Genomic DNA, 14,775 nt, shown 5'->3' on the forward strand with positions numbered 1-14,775 from the left:
TCTACCAATCTGACACTAGTCATTCAAAAATAAATCAGCTGGATATTCATGATTCATTAAATCAGCAGGACAGGGCCCTGTCCATGTAAGGTATGCTGCAGACAGAACACCCTAGGAAGGGTTATCTGAAGCTTATTTGGTGAGTTCATTGCCTGTGAGCAGTATTTTTGAAGTATCTAGCTTTGGGCCTGGCAGATAGGCCCAATGTTTATAAGGCAAAATAAGCCTTAGCCCCAGCTTCAAAATGTGGCATGAAATGTAGTATCCTGGCCTTTCATTGTTATCATTCTTTTGTGATTTTTGTTTTGTCTTTAAAAACACTGATTGGTTATTAAACATAATCCACTACACGATAAAGCACGGTGGGCAGGATATTTTCATGCTACCTCATTTTCTTATCAATCCAAACGTATGTGATATAATACTGATACCCCTCTTTTTAATCAATGAAGAACATAAGATGCAAAAAAGATTAGCTTGTCCAAGAATAGCAGCTAATAAACAGTAGGGCTAAGAGTCAAATTCAGGTCTTATTTACTTCAAAAGCTATATATTTTTTTTCTCTGTGTTACACATGCAGCCTTCCAAATTGAGTTGTTCTTACTGATTTCATGGCCGTGGGACCCATCCTGAACAAATGAATCACTCCATTAAACTCAATACTTAAGCTACGCAGCAGTTACATAGCAGGTCTGGGGCTTCATCTCTCATGGTTCTTCTACCCCCCACCTCCATCTTACCCCACCCACATATGCAATTTCCACCCTGGTTCTAGTTAAAGGATACCGCTGCTGACATACATCTTTTGATCTGCTTCCTAATTTGATGTAAGCCAGTCCAAAATATATAAGTCATGACACTTAATGAGTATCTAGTGTTTTCTATGCCTTCCCCAATGTGAAGACTACAAGAGAGACTCAGAGAAAAATCCCACCCTTGAGGAAATTTAAAACCTTAACAATACCATAGAGGAAGTCAAATGTGCAAACTCAGATAGCCAACACTAGAGGGCTGTTTGTTCTCAGTGCCAAGTGAGGGTCACACATGAGGTTGAAGCAGATATCTACATGGGCCAAAAGTGGTCAGGAAATGAAAAGTACTGAGGTGGGCTTTGAAGGACGGAGAATGGATAAAACTGAAGAGAGAGAGGAAACAGATGTTTTCCAGGCTCGTGGAGTTTGCCAGGGAGCTTCAAATTATAGGAGGAGAAACAAAGGCCCATGGCCCCTCGTGATTTCTATTCCTGGGGCCTTGTCTAATCCCCAGTAACAGTGCTCCCCCCGACCTCTGCGCCTCATTCTCAGCACCCCTAAGGAACCGTCTTCCGGCATCCTTTCCCTTCTCTCTCTGCACTGTGAGTACCGTGGCATATTAGAGCCTTCACAAATGTAAAGGAGTGGAGGAGAGTCTCTCAAACTCTTACAGGATTTCAAATGACAGGGTCTGGCACAAATAATGCCACATTTTTATTATAAAATCTTTCATTACAAAATCATAAACACGTAATGTGTTACATAGTATCACTCTCAAGCACACCATGTGACATTTTAGGTGAAATGTTCCTATTAAAACTACAAATTATTACATCCACACTATTACCCTACCAACCACACTCAAGCAGGCCTTAACTTCTGCCGGACCCTGTACACATGTTGTATGTCCTTTGCCCTGAAGATTATGGAAGGGGGCTGGGGCAGTGGACTTTGTGCACCAAACAGTAAGCACCCTATTTCTCTGTGATCTCCTAGGGCACAGGGGCTGCTACATAATGGATGGGTGAATGTCCACTTAAGATGAATGAATGGCCACTTAAGTAACTTGGTCTAAAGTCACAAAGTCTGCACCTTGGAGACCGGTCCATGTGCAATAACCCCTGACATGTGTGAAGCATGTTCTAGTGAACAGAGTACTTTCCCTTCCATTTTTACAGGTAACAGTCTTACGGAGGGTGTGGGAGGTGCTTGTGAAGTGGTCTGCTCAGAAGTCTACGCTTAGAGTAAGCACATGTTATTCCTACTGTATTCCTGCCAGTGCCAAATGAGCCCATTGGAGGAGGCCTTTTTCTATATGGACCAAGTCAGAATCACCTGGGAACTTGTTAGAAATGCAAACTCTCAGGTCCCATCTGGGGCCCATTGAATTGGCAGCTCTGACTGGGGCCCTGAACATTTTATTTGTAAACGCCTTTCAGGTGACTCTGATGTGACGCTCAAGTTTGGCACCCACTGGTCCAGTACATCTCCAACTGATTCATGTTGCTAAGCTCTTAGCCCCACTTGAGGGGTAAGAAAAGAGCCCTTCCTCAGGCTTTGGTGGGCAGGGACAATTCTCTTGAGGGTGAAAATAAATGGAACGGAGGGTGAACAAGTCCCAGGAGCCCTGAATAGAAAACACAGCTCAAACAGCCCTTCAGTGTAGGATTTGTAAACCAGCCTACAGAGAGATTTGTAAATTGGCAGTATGAAATAAACATTCACATGCGGAAAGCACCACCACTCTGGCATGTCCATGGGTAAGAAACGCAGCCGCCAGGACACCTGGAACTTGTGCTCACCCTCCACTCTCGCTGGAAGCCGGCTCCACGGGATCACCGCGACTCACGGCGCGGTCCTCTTATAACCAATCAGAGGCCCTCGGCAGGGAAACTACGAGTCCCAGCATGCCCCACGCCGTCCTGTCAGTGTCGACGGGCCGCGCCCCAGAGGTCTAGGCGGACAGGTGGCAGCGTCAACCCAGGCGGCGCGGGGACTCCGGAAGTCCCACGCAGGGGACGGTGGGCCCTCCTCCGGGTGGCCATGGCAGTGGCTACGGTGGCAGCGTTACTGGCCGCACTGGGCGGGGCCCTGTGGCTCGCAGCCAGAAGGTTCGTGGGAGCCAACGTTCAGCGGCTGCACGGAAGCGAGGACGCCGGCCTCATGCACGGGAAGACAGTGCTGATCACCGGCGCCAACAGCGGTCTGGGCCGCGCCACGGCCGCCGAGCTGCTGCGCCTGGGGGCGCGGGTGATCATGGGCTGCCGGGACCGCGCGCGCGCCGAGGAGGCAGCGGGTGCGCTCCGCCGCGACCTCCGCCTGGCTGGGGGCCCCGACGCCGGCGGGGTCGGAGAGCTCGTCGTCAGGGAGCTGGACCTCGCCTCGCTGCGCTCCGTGCGCGCCTTCTGTCAGGAGATGCTCCAGGTGTGGGCTCGGGGAGCCAGCTGGAGACCGGCGCTGGGCCGCGGGGCGGGGCGGGGCCGGCGGGCCGCTGGCCGAGCCCGGAGGGGTCGGCCCCGAGTGCAGGGGGTGTGACCTTGGGAATGACTGAGGCTAAGAGTCGGAGCAATCACGTGATTTGGAGGCGTCTTGGGAGTTGCAGGCTGGAAAAATTGATAGGGCAGCCTTCTGTCTTCCAAGGATGTTGAGGAAAAAATAGGCCCAAGAGGAAAATAAGCCGTCGTCTGAACATTGCCTTCAGTTATGTGAGGACGGCCCAGGAGGTGATAAGCCAGGTCTCTGGATCGCCTTTCCTTTGTCCAAAGAGAATCTGCACCAGGCCGTCTCCTTTCAGAGAGCCCAAAGCACGTACGGGAAGTTGCTAGCCAAGGACATGGAACTGCCTTTTTTGCCCCCTGCTGGGATAGGAAGTTTAGCTCTCTGCCACCAGGGGACTCATTAGCACCACCCTTAGCCACACTCTGGCCTGGTTTCCAAATAAACTGGAGCTTGGAATCCCAGTGGCCACGTGCTCTGAACAGGGACAGAAATAAGTATATAATACCTAGCACTCATTAAAGGTTTTCTCTGTGCTAGGAGCTGTTTCAAGCATTTCAGCTACTTCCCCCACCCCCAAACCCCCAGTGAAATGAAGGTGTCCTTGGCTATTATTGTCAGGGAATGCTCAAAGCAGAAATTGGTAACCCCATTTTACAACAAAAGGCAACGAAGGCATAGGTAGGCTACGTTGATTGCTCGGGATCTGTCTCCAGAGCCCTCGCTTTCAACTCCTATATTCCTGCTGCCTGCCAGTGAGGTGGAGTTCTTTGTTTAGATAGTAACTATGCCACTGACGTGGCTCTCCTCCGTTGAAATTGAAATAGAAGGGTTTCCCGCAGCGGGCGTTCCGAGAGTGAGGTTTACAGTTAGCTGGCGCAGGAAACATGCCTGTACGAAATGCAGTCTCTTGAGTCCAGAGCAGAGACTCCTAAACTTGCTAATTTTTTGTTCATGGTGTCCTCAGGCCAAAAGAAATATCTACCAGTTTATTTATATTAAGTAATTAGGTTCAAATAACCTAATAAGTAGTGATGTCATAACAAGTTAGTAACTGTTTAAAAAAATAGTACACATAAAGAAAGAAAAAAAGATGTTTATTTTATTCTTCAATAACCATAGTTACTGTAAGAAACGTGTACCTAGTGTTCAGTTCTGACCTTGGAATCAGATAGGACATTGCCACCCTCCTTTTCTGTTCTACATTGATTTTTAACATTGTACATGCACTTTATTACAGCAACTGCTAAAAGCAACTTTGCAAAGATGTGACATCATCAAAGAGAATTTAGCATAATATAATGTTGAAGCTGTGAACCACCTGGAACTAGTAGTTTTTGCGATGTTGAGCAGCGTATCCCTTTGTTTCCCTTGAAAATTTAAAATATTCCAAAGTACCCTGGGAGTTCCTTGTGACTCTCTAGGGCACCCTGATGCACAGTTTGGGAGCTACTGCAGAACTAGAGAGAGTTTTTGGGTTTTGTTTGTTTGTTTGTTTGTTTGTTGCCAGGGCGGGGCAGGGTGGGGGCGGAAGTTCGTTTTTATGTCTAATTCATTATCAGGTAGAACAAGTTAAAAATAAGAGATAATACTTAGATGTTGGAAGCATTGAAAGCAGGTCTTCCTATTTTTCATTAAAATGTAGATGTGGCTGTATATACTTCTCATTCTGGATACATGTAGTATTTTACTACTTTGACCACTTAGGACAAAACCAATTAAAATTAGGAGATAAAGAGATAACTGAGTTGTCCTTGCTTCTAAGTATTAAGTTCCTTCATGGATCTCAAGTTCAGTGACCATAACCAGAATTTTTTAAAAACAAAATGGAAATGTAAATTTCCCACAGGTTGGTATTCTTGGTATTTATGTCATTTATCTCCTAGAATTTAAAAAAATAGTAGATGATAAAGTCTTAAAATAACACAAGCCCAGCAAAGAATGATGGCTCAGAAATGATTAATACAGGAAACTCTTCCAAAGGATTACTGAAAAAGAACACTCCTTTCTTTCCCCCACGGGTGAACTTTTGCCTTCTTTTTGAAGCTATTGGAAAAGCTAAAGGTGCTTAGACAGACAGAATGAGAAATAGTTAATCCTTTGACGGGTAGGCTTTGATACAGTTGTGAAATTCAACACATTTTTCTTTTCACTTACACTTGGCAAAAGGGCCAGTGAAATTTGAAATTTGACCTCAAATTAATTTAATCATGGATTCATCACTCTGTCTTTACACCTGGAACATGTTGTACATTTATTTTTCTCTGCCCATCAAAAGAGACAGAGAGGAGCCAGGAAAGGGCTGGAGAAAACCAAATTATATGAATTGCGGGGTGAAAAGACTTCCCTTTAAGGACAGTGTAAATTTTAGGATTTTAATCTGGAAAGATATAGCAGGATCTGGTCCAAGTGCAAAGTTCTGATTGTGTAGATCTCCAAAGTTGGGGGCCCCTTGAAGCCTGAAAGAGGTAGATTTCACACAGGGAAGAACTGTGACTTCTAGTCATAGTAGAGTTTAAGATATTTTTTGGTGCAATCTCCTGTTAATCTCCTTTGCTGTTATTGTGAGCCTTCGTATTTAGACTGATAACATTGTTTCTGACATTTTCATATTATCTGCACAATTTTTAAAAGTATTCCTTTGATTTATTCATGATGCTCTGCATCCCCGCCCCACTCTATTGCTTGTCCCAATTTTAAGGGAAACAACGTGAAGTTGCTCCATCCCCACAGTACCACTCACCCTTAGAAAACTGCAAAGTAAAGCAATCCTCTCTTGTCCCTGGTGTTGGAACTAGTAGCTCTGGGAACAGAGTGCTAATCTGTCTTCTGCTGTATTTATATGCACTCTCTAGCTCACATGGATTCTCTAGCTGTTGTTTGAAAATCCCAGTTAGAAAAACAAGCTGGCTTACTAATTAAGAGCCCGGGCACTTTGGAACCCTGTGATACTAGACAAATCGCCGAACTTGAGCGCTTCTGTTTGCTTATAGGTTGCTGACAGTAGATGAGGAGACATGTGAAAAGCACAAGGCCAGGCCCCTATTCAGTATGCAAGTCTTTTTTAGTCTTTGTCAATTATTGAAAACTGATGGACACCTTTTATAGAATTTGAGTAGTTTGTAAGAATTTTAAAGGATTTTCATTTTAGGTACATTTAAGGCCCATGTTCATAATTCTGCTGTTCTCTTTTTGACATTTAAAGGAAGAGCCTAGACTGGACGTCTTGATCAATAATGCAGGGATCTTCCAGTGCCCTTATATGAAGACCGAAGACGGGTTTGAGATGCAGTTTGGAGTGAACCACCTGGGTCACTTTCTACTCACGAATCTTCTCCTTGGACTACTCAAAAGCTCAGCACCCAGCAGAATCGTGGTAGTTTCTTCCAAACTTTATAAATATGGAGACATCAACTTTGAAGACTTGAACAGTGAACAAAGCTACAATAAAAGCTTTTGTTATAGTCGGAGCAAGCTGGCTAACATCCTGTTTACCAGGGAACTAGCCCGCCGCTTAGAAGGCACAAACGTTACTGTCAATGCTTTACACCCTGGCATCGTGCGGACTAATCTCGGGAGGCACATACACATTCCACTGTTGGTCAAACCACTTTTCAATTTGTTGTCTTGGGCTTTTTTCAAAACTCCAGTAGAAGGTGCCCAGACTTCGATATATTTAGCCTCTTCACCTGAGGTAGAAGGTGTGTCAGGAAAGTACTTCGGGGATTGTAAAGAGGAAGAACTATTGCCTAAAGCCATGGATGAGACTGTTGCAAGAAAACTCTGGGATATCAGTGAAGTAATGGTTGGCATATTAAAGTAGGAACAAGAAGGATAAGAGAGCCATTTAAAAAAATGTATGTCACTTAAAACTCTGATTAGGAATGGTGTGGCTTGACCACTTGATACTTGAAAACATAATTTTGGTTTTACAGTAGTACTGCTAAGAGGTACACATGATATTTTGAGGTTATGAGAAGTCCTATTTTGGAGAACAAATTTCAAAAAAGATGTATAAAAATACAATAAACATAATGAACAATATAATTATAATATATTTTAAAAATTATAATTAAACAAGCATGGATTACAAATACTGAAAGAACTCACTTACTTAAAGGAGATACCTTAAGGAGTTTTTTATCTTTGTGTTTCATGGCCAAAGTGTTACATATTTTTGTTGCAATGCTGAGTTTTATGTGGAAATAATGGACCTGCTATGTGTGTGTAATTCTTACTTGGAATAAATTTTCTGATGCCAGTTCTTAATTGTCTGTTTCTTTAGGAGCTTCTCTGAGATTAGTCCTTTATCATCTCGCTGGCATGCACTGAAGTTGGTATTCCAAGTATCTTTCCTTCTCACATATCTTGCTTGCTGCTTTGAGAGGTAATGTTACTAAAACACAAATCTGTGTCACAGTGTCATTCACCTGCTTAAAAACCTATGGCGGTTCCCAATTACCTGTAACAGTGAGTTTCAAGTCTTTTTTTTTTTTTTTTTTTTAGCTGCGGAATTCTTTGCAAAAAAATAAATCTTAGATGCAGAAGCTGGATTCATAAAAAAAGGTCAGCAATGCAGCCAAGGGGGAGCCCCCCAGGTCACTCCCGAGGGGACTCTGTAGAATACAGTAGTTTATAAACCTTTTCTACTTAAAGTTTAAACTCTTCCATATACATTTTAGATTCTCCATGAGCTGCACTCTGCTATCCAATAGAACTTAACAGTGATGGAAATAATTCTCTGCACCATCCAACATGGTGGACTCGACATGTGTGGTTACTGAGTACTTGAAATATGCCTGAGAACTGAATTTCTAATCTTAATTTAAACTTAAATAGGCACTTAAATAAGTTAAGTTAAATAAACTTAAATAGTGCCTAGTGACTAATCAATGTCTTGGACATCTCTAGTTATTCCATTGCATAATCCAGTCCTCACTGTAGGCCAATCAAACACTCACATCTTGGCCTGTCCTTAAACAGGGTCTGGCACAAATAATGCCCCTTTTTTATTGCAAAATCATAAGCATGTAATTCTGTCACATAACAATAGCACACTCAAGTGTACCATGCGGCATTTTAGATGAAATGTTCAATTTAAAACTATATATTATTACCCTACCAACCACACTCAAGCAGACCTTACTTCTGCCGGACCCTGTATTGTCCTTTCAATCTGAAATACCCTCCTCCTTTTCACTGGGGACACTACCTACTCTTCAGCATTACCTTCAGTTGTGTTGCTGTCTCGGGTCCCTCTGGGCTGAACCAATTCTCTTTCTACTTTGTTTTCATTGATCTTGGCAGCTTTACTAGAGTTTAGTGCACTAATTATTTGTTCACATATCCAGCTGGACAATTGGAATAGGAATTTTCCAAGGGAAGATTTTATTATATTCTTATTAGTTTCCTTCCTCAAGAATCAAGTATAATACCTGGAAATACCTGTAATACACAGTAAACATTTGATAATGATGTTTGAGAGAACAATAAGGACTCAATGGTGTACATAAAAGTAAAGTCTACATAGGAATGTAGTAGGCATCTATTACAGCATCAAAAATAATTATTTTAATGATTTGTCTTAACCATCTCTCAATACTGGAAAAGGGAATTACAACAATAAAGAATACACTGAACTACACTTAATTTAATGACCGCTTTGGTCAGGGGTAATCGTTGGTTATTATTTTCAAGACTTTTTATAATATCTGGTTACCAGTATCAGCTCTTGAGAATGGCGGGGGCTTGGCAGATCATACAGAAGGTCTGTTTTCTGTTAGAGTTTGGGTTGAGAATATGAGGAACACTTTGTATCATCACAGGTGTGTCTTTGCAGGTGTAGTGTGTATAGCCACCTCATGTTCTTTGAAACGTATTTTTAAAAAATAATCCTACAAAGAGATCTGCTGAACTCAGAAATATGGGCAGGAAATACACCAGAACGCAACTTGGAAAAATGGAAGCTAATAAATCTGTCCTACACCTCGACTTCATTAAAAAGGAGCCCCCCCTTTTTTTTTCTTTTAATACCATCTTTTCTGGCTGCATTTTGATACCTGATGCTTTTCAGGGGATTTGGGCCTTTTGTAAGAGCTGAGCCTTTCAGAGTTCTTGTTTGTGGCACCGTAATAAAATAGGATATATTAATTTATCATGATGGAAAACTAGAAACTCATCTGGAAACACCAACTATTAGGGTAAAATGAGCTGCCATTTGGAAGATGTCCTTCCCACCCGGTGTTTGATGGAATTGAGGACTAATAGCTATAGTATGACTACTTAGATTTTGGAGATTATTTAAACTTTAGCCGTTCTCTTCTTTCTCCCTTCTGCTGACTGATTTCTCATCGTTTCACTGGGCACAGAAATAAGAAAAAGGTAATTGTGTTACTTTGATACTTCCTCTGACCTTAGGAAAATACAGTTATAGAGAAAGGTGTAATGTGCCCGATAATGGGATAATTGAGTTGGAAAACCATTTTCATGTCGGTTATTGGCTTAATCTTTTGAAATACTGATTTCTGTTCCAAAAGTTTGTTCTGAAAAGGGCTGAGGTCTTCTGCCTCAACTTTACCCAGAGCAACTATTTTACATAGTGAGGTGTTAAATAGCATTTAATTGGAAAAGCGATTCCACTGCTTAAACACACCACCACGTTGTTTGGGTTTGATTAACAGCCCCAGGACTTAATCCTCCCCCGTACCCTGACGTCAGACAGTTACTTAACTTCTCTGAGCCTGTTTTCTCTGCTCTATCATTGACGTCAGACAGTTACGTTACTTCTCTGAGCTTGTTTTCTCTGCTCTATTACCATGAATGCCCCCTTCAGAACATTGCTCAGTGACTGAATTGGCAGAGTATGTAAAGCGATGTCCAACCTGCAGCCCACAGGCCGCATGTGGCCTAGAATGAATGCGGCCCAACACAAAATCATAAATTTACTTAAAACATGAGATTTTTTTTTTTTTGGTTTCCATTAGTGTTTGTGTATTTAATGTGTGGCCCAAGACAACTCTTCTTCCGATGTGGCCCAGAGACGCCAAAAGTTTGGACACCCCTGAATTGTAAAGCATTTAGCAAATAGTCTGGCATATGTGGGCCCTCATCAGTTCCTCCTTCTCCAATGCACCTCATCCATCGTTACTATTAATAGTAATAGTACTTATTAATATTAATATTTATATTAGTACATATGATGGAAACTAAAGTAAACCAAGAGTCAGCAAATTTTAGAAACGCCAGAGTGTAAATATTTGAAGTTATTAGGCCATATACAGTTTGTGTTACATATTTTTTTAATGATCCTTAGCAAATGTAAAAACCATTGTTAGCTCACGTGGGCCATGCTGAGGTACTTTCTTATTTGCCTTGAAGACACAGTGCATGGCAGCCGTTCTCGTGTAGACTGTAACTCCTATTTCTCGAAAAGGCTCCTGCTATTCCCCTTAGCATTTCTAATCTCATTTATTTGCTTGCAGACCCCACAGTTCTAGAGTGTATTTTTTAAATCTCCAGCTATAGATTTTGGTGTGTGGGGTAGCAGTTATCTGCCTTGAACTCCCTCCCCTCACAAACTTGCGGGGCCTGGCTAGAGATCTGAGAGAACCAATATTTGAATATTTAATTGATTCCAAATGTCCTAAGCAACACTGAAGAGGGAACATGTTACTAATCTGCCTTCAGGAGCTTGGCCCCCACAGACAGCTTCAGATGTTTCACAAACCTTCTCTGGACAATGGTGAGTTAAATTAGTTACAGGTTAGCAGGGAGGAAGCTAGGTTATTCCTAGAGGAAAGTGAGATGGAAAGCTACGTTTATGCAGTCAGACCATAAGGAAGATTTTTTACGAAGTTTGATATTTCATCAAAGCACAATTAAAGCACTTTTAACCAACCATCATGTAACAAACTTGCTGTAACAATTGATTCTCCTTTTTTTTGTTTTTTAGGAAAACGTAACTGGCGGAGGCCCACAGCAAGAGAATGCTACAGGCTGTCAGTTTCCCCTCTAGCCCACCCTGGGCACTTCCGCTTCTGCCTGTTCTGCTATATACGTAGGAAGAATGAGTTACGTACCATACATTTGTCATTTCACAAATACAGGGTGGGGCAAAAGTCAGTTTACAGTAGTGAGTATGGAAAACAGTTTATTCTTGTATTATTATTTTTATTTAGTGTATTATTTTCCATATGAACTGTAAACCTAAACTCTCTGCCCCACCCTGCACTTATTGAATGCCTAGGCATTATCTTAGGCTCTGGGGACATGGGAGGCAGCTGAGAAAATCACTCCTGTGTGTGTGTTAGCTGTGCTTGTTGTAATTTATAATAGAAGTTACTAATCATAACACAAACCAATAAATTATGAGTACAGAAAGAAAGAGAATTTCTATAAAAAGTAAGCTGAGTGCTGTAAAAAACTAAATGAAGGCAAATCACTAGAAACCTACTGTTGAATAAAATTTCAAAACAACTGTCAAATACTAAAAATAGACATTATAAACATCTAAAAGGGTCTATATTTAGCGCTTTGCAAGTGACTTTAAACTTTGACTGCATTTTAAAGACATAAAAGCTGGAAGACAGACTATACTATTTAAGTGAGTACAATATAAGAGGATGGAATTCTAAGTGAACCCACACTCAGAAAAACAGACAAGCCCTTAGCTTTATATCAGAAGACAGGCAGATGAATGAATATGTCATATGTTTTAAGTTTAATTAATAACTGTGAGGTGCATATAATTCATCTTCATGACGTTATTCTTCAATCAGTCTTTTCATGTAACCAACTGATCACAAATAGGGCTTCTATTGCAGAAAATAGAGCTGTATCACCGACATAACATAAATGTTTCAGTTTGGAGGGACTGACAATCACCGTGTTCTGTGTAGTGAATCGTATTTTCCCAAAGATTTCTAATATGAATTTGGGATGTTTTATTTTTTAAAACAACCCAATATACTTAATTAAGCATTTGTTGATATGTTAGTTCCTGAGTGTCTTTGCAGCCTAAACTTTATTTTCATCAACCCTGTGTTTGCTTCTCTCCCTCATTTAAACTATCTACTCATTGTGTTAAATAGTTAAGTTCCTGAATATTTAATAGAATTCTTTTTCCATACATCATTTTATCTTTAAAAGTTGCCATATTACATATGATGTAGTGTAGCCTGGTCTGTCTTAAGTTGCAGGTTTTAAAGTCTACTAAAAACAGCAACAACAAAAATGTTCCTAACTTCCTTCTTTTCTCTTCTTTTCTTTCTTTATGCCCTATAAATCTAAATAGTTACCCAGTTATTTGCAGAATGGGTCTAAATCCTAATGTCACCTTTCTTGCTACAATGAGAACAGTAAAGTGAACAGTAGGATGAATGAGTAAATAGAAGTTTAAGTTGCAAATATATTCTAAAGGTTTTTATTTGTTCAGACCTACACACAGTACTGGCATTTTAGGTGTATCTTAAAGTTGTACACACTGAGGAAATGCTGAGCCCAGAGAACTATATAATCATTATTAGTTTATGCAAAAAGCGAGGCTAGTTTCTGCCACCAGCCCATGAAAGCACAGGAAATGGCTTCATGTAGTAGGTGTTCGAGTCTAAGCATTCTGTTGACAGAAGCGGGCTCTACCCAGGGGTTTTGTGTTAATGTAATCAAACACTTCTGAGCTGCAGCCTAGCAAGCAAGTCCACCCACCTCAGAGTTTATCTTTAGCTCATCTGGAAGAGTTTATTTTAAACATTGAACATTGTTTGCTGCTGTTGAAATGAAAGTGAGAGAGTTACAAGCTTTCTTCCACTGCCATCTGGCAGATTTACTGATGGATCAGGTTCTTTAATCCATGTAGCCCCGTGTGTGGGAGCTATTGTCTTTGTGTTGATCATGCAGCTGGCTTGGCTGAACTTTAGAAAGCTCACACAAGCTATCAAGAGCCATCCTATAGATAAATGAAGTTGGGGTATTGCAAAAGTCACTGGAGTCTTTTGGAAGATGGTGGAGAAGGCTCCAATGTATATATATATTTTTTTCTCTGAAAGCGCATTTTTATTCTATAGGTCTCTGTGAACTGGAAAACGGGATAACTGTATTTCAATATTTTGAAAGGCATAACTGAAGCCCTAAAAGAGTGACTGTATTTAAATTAGAAAAGTATTAGTAGAGTAGAATGGCAGCTGATTTGGCAGACTCTATCTTATTAAAGTAAATATGAATATAAGAAGTCGAACCAGTGTGCCCTTCTTATCAGAAGGAATTTGTCTTGCTATTTCTTCATGCTATGTGTGATATGTGGATGTCAATGATATACCCGTTATACATTTATTCATAGTTGCAGCGTCCTTGGGTATGGAACCATCCAGGATCTCCCACAGTACATTACACTGAGTACAGCTAATATACAGCTAACTCCAGTGCACAGTTTTGATCCTATCCATGTATCTATACACACGCACTCAAAGATTCCATGTAACAGTAGGCTATGTGCAAGATAGGACACCTTCAATATAACTTATATGGAGTTTATAGGAACATAGACAAATGAAATCTGAAGGATATGGTTGACTGGCATTCGGGTTTTTTTCCCCGTACCTACCGCTAGAGTCCCCTTTTTATCTCGCATAGGCTGGAGAGTTTTAAAACAATAAACAAACAAACAACAACAAAAAGTATTACTATGTTCCAGATGAGAACCAGCTTCCAACAAATAGGTGCCTCTACAGTGAGATTTTGAAGGGAGGCTTGAAAAGGGGGCCTTTTTTCTACTGTTTCTGGCTACTTTATGCTGGCAAGAAGGGTTGTGGATCTAGAGTTGTTTTTTGTTGGTTGGTTGGTTGGTTGGTTTAGTTGTGTTTTCTTTTGTTTTTTAATGACAAGAGGCCATGGGAATAGCCCCTGCAATTCTGCGCCCACTCACTTCCTACTGGACGTTCAGAGGAGGCTGCGATGGCCGTGGGGTCCTGCTTCGGTCTCCTGATCCCAGAGCCAGAACCGCAGTGCTGTGTGTTGTGACTCAGTATGTCCATCATCGGAACCATGGAGGCTCCCCCTTCCTCATCAGGGCAGCAGTAGTAGCTGCCCCTTTGCTGGTCAGTTCTGCAGTATTTTTGGAGTTATTCCTATTACTATAACCTATCACACTTTCCCAGCCCTTCCCATGATTTTGTAGGCACCTTCTATACGCTGTTCTATCCCTTGCCACTTAAAATACCTGAATGGATTTTGTTTCCCATAAAGAAAGCAGACTATCGGGATTACTGACCAAAGAAGGGGGAAACCCATAAATTTACAAATGAAATCTGCCTTGCAAATGAGCCAGAGGAACCATGTAGAGACTGCAAAGAGATACTGAGTGTTACAGCTTGAAAGGGAGGGGGCTGAGGAAAGAGAGGCACCCACATGGCGTTTCTCTGGTGAAGCCACAATAGTACCGTGCTTGGGCCCCAGCTTAGCAGCCTCAAGTTGTCAGTCGACAACAAGAGATCACCAGGGGAACTAGAAAGCTCTTCCCTTTAACACGTTGTAT

The 14,775-nt window shown here is 41.5% G+C and overlaps 1 protein-coding gene across 4 annotated transcripts; it reads left to right on the top strand.

Moving 5' to 3' along the window:
* Positions 1-2,718: 2,718 nt before the first annotated feature.
* Positions 2,719-14,148, top strand: RDH14 (retinol dehydrogenase 14). Of its 4 annotated transcripts, XR_008528764.1 has the most exons (5): positions 2,719-3,176; positions 6,454-7,105; positions 7,534-7,635; positions 11,200-11,317; positions 14,129-14,148. XR_008528764.1 is itself a non-coding variant. In XM_054569442.1 (3 exons), exons 1-2 carry the CDS (start codon positions 2,796-2,798, stop codon positions 7,069-7,071), a joined length of 999 nt encoding a protein of 332 aa, XP_054425417.1. In that variant the 5' UTR covers positions 2,719-2,795; the 3' UTR covers positions 7,072-7,105; positions 7,534-7,734. The 4 variants fall into 4 exon arrangements, 2 of the variants coding, with proteins under 2 accessions (XP_054425417.1, XP_054425402.1); XR_008528765.1 differs by lacking the exons at positions 11,200-11,317; positions 14,129-14,148 and adding an exon at positions 7,755-7,848; XM_054569442.1 differs by lacking the exons at positions 11,200-11,317; positions 14,129-14,148 and having other exon boundaries at positions 7,534-7,734.
* Positions 14,149-14,775: the final 627 nt, after the last annotated feature.

This window comes from Pteronotus mesoamericanus, unplaced genomic scaffold (assembly GCF_021234165.1).
Source record: "Pteronotus mesoamericanus isolate MK-2021 breed Mesoamerican mustached bat unplaced genomic scaffold, CSHL_Meso_final contig_101, whole genome shotgun sequence".
In the NCBI taxonomy this organism is placed as follows: Eukaryota; Metazoa; Chordata; class Mammalia; order Chiroptera; family Mormoopidae; genus Pteronotus; species Pteronotus mesoamericanus.

Coding starts and splice junctions, on each gene's coding strand:
- RDH14 (XM_054569442.1), top strand. CDS start 2,796: ATGGCAGTGGCTACGGTGGCAGCGTTACTGGCCGCACTGGGCGGGGCC. Junction 3,177..6,453: donor TCTGTCAGGAGATGCTCCAG/GTGTGGGCTCGG, acceptor TGACATTTAAAG/GAAGAGCCTAGACTGGACGT.